General features: G+C 36.2%; 1 protein-coding gene across 12 annotated transcripts in view; it reads right to left on the reverse strand.

Moving 5' to 3' along the window:
* The window catches only part of LOC129279993 (deleted in malignant brain tumors 1 protein-like), a 35,645-nt gene that overhangs the window by 8,947 nt on the left and 16,596 nt on the right, over positions 1 to 10,102 (reverse strand). For 10 of the 12 annotated variants that reach the window (XR_010296195.1, XR_010296194.1, XM_054916052.2 and 7 more), the window contains exons 7-12: positions 7,677 to 8,165; positions 6,965 to 7,135; positions 4,574 to 4,621; positions 3,816 to 3,912; positions 2,786 to 3,143; positions 920 to 976 (exon numbers count right to left, since the gene is read on the reverse strand). Coding sequence is in view for 10 of the 12 variants with exons in the window: in XM_054916052.2 (XP_054772027.2) it covers positions 920 to 976; positions 2,786 to 3,143; positions 3,816 to 3,912; positions 4,574 to 4,621; positions 6,965 to 7,135; positions 7,677 to 8,165 (1,220 nt within the window). In the remaining 2 variants the exon portion in view is untranslated. The remainder of the gene's footprint in view (positions 1 to 919; positions 977 to 2,785; positions 3,144 to 3,815; positions 3,913 to 4,573; positions 4,622 to 6,964; positions 7,136 to 7,676; positions 8,166 to 10,102) is intronic. The other 2 variants (XM_054916053.2, XM_064111848.1) reach the window with 2 other exon arrangements.

Genomic DNA, 10,102 nt, shown 5'->3' on the forward strand with positions numbered 1-10,102 from the left:
TATATTTTTTATGCCTTGTTCATCATTGGTTGTCAGGTGTGCGTAAAAAGAAATTAATGATGAGATAAGAATCCGTTGAATCATGAATACGAAGGTAGGCCATGGACTAAATAACAAAGAAATAGTTGCGAAGCCGGATATACCATGTAGAAGTCTATGTGCAACCAAATATGTTTAATTAGGGTTAAATTTCACATTTATAAGGTTAAATCGTAAATCCTTTGTGAATACAAAATCTAATAACACTTATCTCCTGACGAAATCCAATGTTAAATGAAAGAAAATTATATTAATTTTATAAAGGAAATCACGCTTATTTTAGTGTGATAATATCAAAAAGGAAAGACGATGGAATCTAAGGAAGAGTTGACCAAACACATTGTAGTTGAGTAAAAAAAAATTGGCGGCAAAGCTAGAAGAAACATGGTAAGAAATTCGATGGAAAGCAAATATATGTTACAAAGTATCAACGAGAAAGTAATTTGGAAGTGAAATAAAGAAAAAAGTGATGCAGTAACGAAATAAATGACTACCTATTTATGTTATGCAAAGGTTACTGTCACCTATCCATACATGTAGTAGTAGTAGTCAGATAAAAAGTTTGTCAATAATGAATATGCACAGTACGTGGCTAGACTGGGTTTGTATAGTGCGATACATGAATGTACATGTATGGGTTAGAGGCCTACAACTAAATTCTTGAATGTGGCGACTATTTTGCCGCTGTTTAACGTACATCCACGAAAATTAATAGCAATATAGATATCAGATTTTTGTATTAATATGATAGATGATGAAAAAGCAGCATATGAATATACATGCAGATCATTTAAGCTAGATAACTAAGCAATGTGTTAATGGATGATAAGATTATAATTCATAAAGGGTGCTAAGAAAGGGGAAGAAAAGCATCAATTACCGCGTCTTCGAAATCCGGCGGAGGAGGCGGTGGCGGACTTGTAGGTGGAGGTGGAATCTGCTTGCAAAGGAAAAGAGGCAGAGCATGTTAGTTATACCATGGTTTAAAAGGACTTGAAGGACAGTAGTCGAGAGAGCAATGCCTCTTTACACGAGGGAAGAAAACGTACTTCAATTCCTTTTTATTTTCATGATATTCGGGTGAAATAATTAGCGAGCATCGAGGGAACAAAGTGAAACGGTGCTCTATAAAAAAAAAGTAAGAACCTTTCACATTGATTGATTCTTGATTATCGATTTTGCTTCTAATACAGAATAGCTTCAGAATCGCTCCCGGTGACGAGAGCCTTTCAAGATTTGGTTGGCAGGCCTGTTGGCATTCAAGTAAGAAACTTCTAATAAACCAGTTCGTTGTTACTTCATGGACAATTTTTGTGAAATTACAATTCATTTCTTTCATTTTGATAGGCAGGTTTCAAAGCAAGATATTACGTAAGCATGCCTTACATAGCAGGATGAAGAAATTGAATAGTCCAGGTGACTAGAATAGCACATCAATGAACACTCTATGAAGGTATTTGCTGCATTTCTAATTTGAATGCATATTATAGCATGTTGTACAATGTACTTTGCAAACTGTGAAATACCAGTCGTTCGTGGACGCACTGTTGTTTTTCGTGGATATGAATAATCATTACATCAAAAGTTGGTGCTTATCTCAATAAATTTTAAACCACCAGGTCACTTTCCTCTGATCATGCACAGAATCTTCTGATCATGCGCAGAGTGGAACTACGATCTGGCGTATTCCCTATATCGTGCACGCTCATGTGGATTTTCATTGGTATCCTAATTCTTTCTCCCAGGCTTTCTTCTTCTTCTCTCAAATGTAAGAATGTGTATCTCGATATCCAAAGAAGAAACACGATTTAATTTAATTGAGGATACACTGAATGATTGGGTTGGCAATTGGTAGAATGGTTCTTAAAAACGCTGTGTTGTCAGGATAATCTCCAAATTGAGTTAATCTTGTTTTTATTCTTTATACTAAAAAAAATAACCTTGAGAGTTTAGCAGCATAAGCAATTCCAACATAATTCTTTTTAGTATCGGAGAACGAGAGAAGCATTAGGCTTACTACCATGACAGCACATGTACATGGCCGAACTTCCGTTTAAGACGGAAGTTTCAAGCTTGGGTTACGCTAAAGATGGACTATTAATTATCTGTTTCGATACAAATTGAGATAGAATGCGATGTACATAACAGGAAATAAGCCATTATGAATTTTTATTTTAAAGTCATTTCATCAAATGGGCCCCGCACGTAGACGGAATAACAGCGTACATCATGTACATAATACAATTTCATAAATAGTTATAAATCAATGATAGCGCTAGGCATTGCACTAAGCGATATATGTATATTGTAATTGCTGCAATGAGCAATCAAAGATTGATACCAATGAGCAATCCAAAATCATGCCTAAGGCTAAGCTGCTAATTATCAGCAATCTGTAAATATGAGCAAGTTTTATTCAAAAGCATTTTGGCGTCTGGATAGCACACTGAAGTGAGATAACTGAATCGATCTCGTAAGTTGGCATCTTTAGTTTTAATTGAACCCTTTACTTTAAGTTCATGTTGGAACAAATCTACTACATTAGACGTTCGGGATGACTGAAATCTTTGTCAATCTGACTTTCTTGAATCCTAAATGCACCATCTTTCTTAACCATTAAATTGCCAGAAAAATATATCACATTACACCTTTCGTGAATTGAAGACATGTTTTGTTTTTAGTAAACCAAAATAACCGATCTACTACAACACGTGAAAGTGGGAGGAATAGGTTGATATATACGTACTGGTTCATCGTCATAATCAGGTTCTGGTATTTCTGGAGTCATCGTTTGCTCATCAGGCCCTTCAGATCCATTGGGCATGTCATCAGCAAGCGCCGGAGATTCGATGGGCTCCTTTGGCATCTCTGGAGGACTCGACTCCGGAACCTGCAAAGGCTCTTCTTCCGGCATTTCAATGTTCACCATTCTATTCGTATTCGGGTCGGCGGGTGGTACGTTACCATTTTCGATGTCGCGCGGGACTTCGTTGACGAATGATGTATTTTCGATGCCATTCTTTTTTCCATGGCCATTACTTGGTGGCATGCCCATAGGGATTAGGTAAGATTCGCCTCCTCCAGCTGCACCATCTGCGATATCCCTGTTCAAATGAAATATTAGTAGACAATGACTCATGTCGACAAAAATCATTGACGATGAAAAAATAAGTATGCTATATTATACCCCTAATTCTTCCTCCTCCCCTAATATCACCACTACTACTACTACTACTAATACTATTACTACTAGCAGTACTGCTTCTACTACATGTACTACTTCTACTACTACTACTACTACTACAAATTATAATAATAATAATACTTCTTCTTCTTCTTCTTCTACTACTACTACTGATAATAATTATTATTACTTCGACTCTCGTGACAAATACTATTCTTCGTCGTCATAGTTATCTTCATTTTCTTAATCTTATCCTCTTGATCAGCAATCCCTTATTTCATCTCATTATGCAATGGCCAGGATTACTGTCAGCAATTCAACCAACAATAATTATCATTAGTATCATCACCACCACCACCGCCACGCACACCATCATCATCATCATCATCACCATCATCATCATCATTATAGGCGTCTACATCGTCATAGCGAAAATCATAATCGCGCGCATCATCTTCGTAATCATCATATTTAATGACCTCATGGCATTTTTCATCACCATTTATCATCATCATCATCAGTATTAAAATCAATATGGCACCTGCATCGCAGAACCACCATTATCATGATTGTCTATTATTCATATGGTTACCTTTCTGCCTTAGCACCTTTGCTACGTCCCGAACAAAATATGTAGACGCATGAGCCGAAAACCACCAGTAAGAACAGCACCCCAATACCAACGAGAACTGAAAAAAAAACGATGCCAGATTATTATCCAGGCTCTTTGAATGTTCAAAACCCCGTTGCAGGGACGACGCCTGGGTATTTTGATTGTGGGGGGGGGGGGCAATATGACATTTAAAAAAAAATCAATTATAGGGGTAAATATAGAAAGGCACGGATCCTTATTTATGCTCTTTCACTTCTCTATTACTTTTCTTCAAGCTTTTCTTTTTTTCACATTTTCACTTGTTCAAAACTTGAAAGATCTACTTGATGATTGGTGTAGTAATCTGGATAGATGTTAGTTAAACTATATATTTCGGATTTCTTTTTAAAATATTATATCTATAAGTGTTGTTATTGTTCCTCATCTGATCTGCTTAAACAAAAATATGGTGCATACGAACGTATAGGTCCATGATAAGAAAAATAGAGAGAAGGTGAATGCATGAAAACATGGAATATAATGTTGTCGAATTTTGTAGACAATCATGCTAACTTTTAAAAAATGACAGTGGATATAAACAATAATGACATGTGTAAAAATAGCTTGAAGAAAACAAGTATAAAACTTACAAAATAATCTCCATATGTTTTTTTTAAGAAAAATCAAATAATCCACCTAATTTCCAAATCATGACATTTTTACGGCACTACTTATATAAATATAATTTGTCTACTTACGGATAATGAAATGGGTTAAAGTTAGTCCATCGAACGGGACGAACACAACTGCAGGTGAGAAATATAAAATCATTAGGAATTATAAAACACAATAATGAGGTTTAATATGAATGTGAGTACCTATACTGAACAGATAACTTTGCAATAACTCAATTATTATCCTTTCTCACAGCCTACACATTCCTATCTAACCATTTACATCTGTCAAGAAGATATTGCTCTAACTTTGCAACGATTGAATGCTGGGGATTGGGGAATGATGGGATTGAGGGCTAAAAACAATAAAAAAAACTTAATCTAACGTGGTCATATTTGCTGAACCCATATTTCAAAGTTAGAGATAAGGCTTGGTTTGAGTATAATGGGAAGTCAAACATTGATAAATATTTATTTAATTGTTCATTCGTAATGACAATTGTATTCTTTTCTAATAATTTGATTACGAAGGAACTACTCTACTAATCACTTCTAGAGGGTTATACAAGAATTGAAATCCCATGTGATGAGAAATTTTAACTTTGTGTGTGTGTGTGTGTGTGTTAAATTCGGCTATCAATATTTAATCAACCTTAAATCAGCATTTAAATAATATGGGGGTGCAGTTCACGGGCCTTTGTATGTAGCAGCCCCCCCCCCCCCTTCTCTCTCTCTCGTCTTATTGGTATAAATATTATAATTATATTGTGGACATTATAGAATACAATAATTGACTACGCCCGGTATATTGTGAACAGCTACAAATTGATGCCCTGGGGTTTCTCTATTAAGACATTCTTTTTGAAATACAAATAATGACATCATTATATTATGAAAGTCAAGCAAAATTACCACTCTTTGCTAATTAGTATTTTAAACGACCAATTATTACTCTCATTTTAGGTTTCGTAGTAATGTGCTCACTATTAGCGTTTGTTTGTGTTTCATCAAACTAAAGTGATCTGTTCAAAATAGCGAATTATAGTTTATTACGTGCTGTGTAATGAATGCTCCCAATTATCCTAGTAAATTGAAAGAGGATTAATGAAAGAAATCGATCAACATTATTGGCAATGAAATTCACTCTCGACGTCAAGTTCTCATTCATTAACAACTCTAACTAAGTTTGTCTTGTTTCTATTCCTTTTTGGGGTTGTATATTTCTCTCTCATCCGGGTCTGTATCAATTGTTTTCAAACTCCCTCCATCTCCCCCTTCGCCCATGTTAATACTTCTTATCATATGAATATAAATCTTTAAAAGCTTATTGCCTCCGTATTACTCTATAGCCTACACTGTAAAAAAATATTGGGTACAATTTATCTTGCACGAGGGTTATTATGTGTCCAACCAATTTGGGCCAGTATTTTACCCAATGCAGGAAGCATATTGCCCAGCAGGGTTAAAAAAATAAGCAGCAATTACTTTAAAATGGGCATTTTTTAATCACACTGGATAAATAAAACTGCCCAAAAGAAATGCTCAATGTTGGTTGGACACATAATAACCTTCATGGAGCATTTTTACCCAATACTTTTTAGAGTATAAAGGATTACTTCGTAATCATACTATGTTTTTTTTCTTCAGGCAAAGGAGAAATCCTCTATACTCTAAGCATCATTAATAAATCAATGAAATTCACTTTACACTAAGCATGATAAAGGCTCTTAAATGCCTAGCTGAAATAAGGTATATTCAAAGCACGAAAGATTTGTTAAGTAAAGAAAATGAAAAGAAGAGAACGTTTTTTGTTTGTTGCAGTAACTTAAAGCAGCTTAATTATTAGTACAAACTAGCCTTTCAAAATCTTTCTGCAGAAAGTAAGAAAGAGCAAGATGAAGAAGGAGGTTTTTTGTTTTAAATGAAGAATTCCTTCAGGTTTTACCTCTTAACTTTGCGATTGAAATTAGATAAATAGAACAGCATTCATAATTGAAAGATTTTTTCACACAAAAAACTAAGCAAGGCCCAAAATATTCAGCTCCTTTCATCATGTTCATGTTTACTCCTTCTTGCTGTCAAATCACTTCTTAGATCAATTATTGTACAGATTATTTGAAGGTGAATGTCTGTATGATATCCTTTATAAAAATATGTTTTACTCTATGCATTACATTCTTCCTCTGTATGAGGGTATGACTTTATGTGTGTGAGAGAGGGGGATTGAGAGAGAAAGAAAGAAAGAAAGAAAGAGATAGAGAGAGAGAGAGAGGGAGAGAAAGTGTGCGTGTCAGGGTGTGTATGTGTGTGTGAGACAGGGAAAGAAAGAGAGAAGTTACATACAGGGGATTTTATACGATATAGATCGACATTCACCGATTCGATTCTTAGAATTAACTCCAGGATCCCCATCCCATAATAAAATAAGTTGAAAAGAGGTGGACATAAAAGGTCCAGATTTGGGATCTCACTCACTGTTGCACTGTACAGGATTTGTGAACGTCCCGTCGGCTTTGCATACCGCTGTGTCGAATGGCGCTTCGTATCCTGAATTGCAAGTTATCGTGATCTCCTCGCCGAGGAACACCGTATTTCCAGGCGCAGATATGGCGCCGTTTGGCAAAGTGGGGTAAATACATTCTCGATCTGTGAGAGAACGACAGCAGGTAATTCCGTTTTGGTGTAAACTGGTAACGCGTTTTTGTTATTGTGTTAGTGTTAAATAAAATCCCTTGTGATATAATATTTGCACATTTACTGGTCTACCAATTGTGATGATAGTATTTCAAACACCAGGTGCAAATATGTTTGGAGTAATTTACTTGTGATAACATAATAACAACGTCGATATGGACATACGGTTGTGGTGTTAAGCATGAATAAGGGTGTTGATGCAACTCATAAACTAAAGGCGTAAAAGCTGAACATGGCATATCCACTCATTTCGAATAAGGTCATTACAAAAAAAATGTATTGGAATTAGTTAAAAGAATTTCCCTTTTGAGGACTATAACGTTAACTTGTATGCCTACTCAACGATCTGAAGTCATGTCAGGAAATTTCATATCAAGAAAATTGGGCAATACCAATTAAATCTAACATGCCAGGGAGATTTCAGCTTTATAAAACAATATCGTTATGTCTGACGAGAACCTAGATATGGAAAGAAGATGACCAACGAGCTCACCGTCAATCGTCACCCTCCAGGAATACACTCTGTTTGAAATAAGTACACCTGATGAGTTAGCCACCTCTAAGGTCGTGCCATCCTGCAATCCTGGATAATTCCCAAGGCTGGAGAAAGGGTATATGGTATGTTCCGTTGCCTGAGCAGCACTGTCCGAGTAAACCATTGGTGATAGCTCCTCTGAGGAAAAGCCTAGGAGATCCCCTTGGGAAAAACCGAGGGTACGCGGTAGCAAGGCAGACACAAATGCTGCACTTCTTTCGGGGGTCACCAGAGTCATGTCAACCAGCTCGAGCGCATTCCCGGACGCGCGTCTCCATACGCTGACTGTAATATCGTTGACCGTTGCTGCGTAGAAGGAGATGCGTGCGATGGAACCGTGGCAAGGTAAGGGTCGTCCAGTGTTGAGAACAAGGATTTCGGCGACATCTCTGCTCAACCACGATGTCTCAATATCACCAAAATAATCCGGACAGGAGTCGTTTGAAACTAAGAGCAATATTCAAGGAATACATAATTTGGAAAGCGGTTCAGACAAGATATATCACGCGAAGATAGGCCTATAAAGAAGTATTTTCTCTTGGAGGTAGACGATGGGGTGGGTGAATGGCTTTAGAGTAACAAACACTCGATCTGTAAATGCAATTTGTATGATGAAACGATATTCCCCCACTCTTGATCTGTCATAAATCCCCGTAGGAGCTATATTTTTTTTGTGTGTGGGGGGGGGGGGGGGGGGCTTGTGAGATTTTCATGCAAAGATTTTTACAGAAGAATTTCTTTGAATATTTGACATTTTACCTGAGAGCGACAATTAAGGTAATTCGTCGATAATGATAACTTGTTTTTGCTTGTCAAAAAGGGTAAACTAGAAATGTGTGAAATCCAGAAACCATCCTTGTAAACCTGACGCCTCTGTTGGTTTTATAATTAGCAGAGGATGTGGGAGGGGACATTGAGTGGTGGGTTTCGTATTGATGTCAATGATATTGTACGTCGGATGCTTCCACGACGGTTGATAATTATTTGTACCGTCAGTTGTGACAGTATTTTGTTCTGCGAATACACCGTAACGATATTTCGGACAAAATGTCGATAAAAGATTCCTGCCTGGTAACTAGGCTTACTGGTTATTCTACACAGATATTCAACATAAATAGGTGCACTGTATTCATTGCATGACAATGTTAGGTGCCGCTGGTTTCATGGGGAAACAACGACTTATTCGCGCCTAAAATCAATATGCATCATGTGACCAACTCCTATATGGTCTTGTCATTTTCAGCACATAACTAATTGACCCTGGAAATATTCTAAAAGACTAGACATGCAGGATATGCTAAAGAACCGACGAAACCCCAGAGTTGACGCATGCGCAGACGGTACAATTGACGATTTCCTCGTCGCAGAAGCATCCGTCGTGCAAATCGAAAGCTCCCTCTTTTCTGGTCTGAAGGCCGGATGTCGGAGGCAAACCTTTCTCAGGATTCTAGTTTGTCCAATTGCAAATACAAAATTAAATCAATTAAAGGAAACTAAGTTCCTTGAAAGAAATATTTGTATAGCTCCTCACTTTAATTTTCTAGTTACCTTTGCATTTGCAAATATGTAATTATACGTGTTACTGTTAAGTTTATAAAGAATGTTATGAGTTAGTTGTGCATTGAAAAAAATAAAGCATTCTACAAAGAAACTTTTTGGTTAGTTTATAAAGGTATACAAACTTATAAATATGCATCCACACCAAACTATACATTCTTGTACTTTCATATTAAACAAATTTAAACTGTACTTAATCTTAGCCAAAAGCAATTTCTAAATCATTAAATACATAAAAGAGTAAATGCGTATTTTAATTGAAAATGGGGAAGGGGGAATAATCAATAAGAATAAATGCATGATAACAAAAGTTAACCACTGGCACATTAGCACTTTGATTAAAATTGATCTTTCTCAACTTTATTTTCAAAGGGCTTCTTTTGTGAAATCAAACAGGCATTGTGGTGGAAGATCTGAAACACTTCAAAATTAAGAAATACTAGTGAAACTGAGTGTACTTTTACGATATCCGATGATAATTGTTTTGTCTACAGATATTTTACCTTTAGATTTAATGACTCGTTATATGAGCATAGTTATAAATATTGTTCAAATTACATTTTATTTTGTGATCTGACAACCCTGATATACTTATTGTAGGTTAGTTGGGATAGCTGGCAATCTGAAATACAATAGAAACAAATTACGTTTCTTGAATCTACTGGAGCCTAGCGAAATTTAGCACATTTGACACAGAGAAAAGAGAAATATTTTAAAGCAGCTAGCACTATTTCTATCTTGAAGACGAAAAAATAACAAGACTTAGAATAACACGGAGCATAAAGTAAACTGAAAAGATTAGGCCTATTGCCATAGTAGAAAAATAC

This window comes from Lytechinus pictus, chromosome 17 (genome assembly GCF_037042905.1).
Source record: "Lytechinus pictus isolate F3 Inbred chromosome 17, Lp3.0, whole genome shotgun sequence".
In the NCBI taxonomy this organism is placed as follows: domain Eukaryota; kingdom Metazoa; phylum Echinodermata; class Echinoidea; order Temnopleuroida; family Toxopneustidae; genus Lytechinus; species Lytechinus pictus.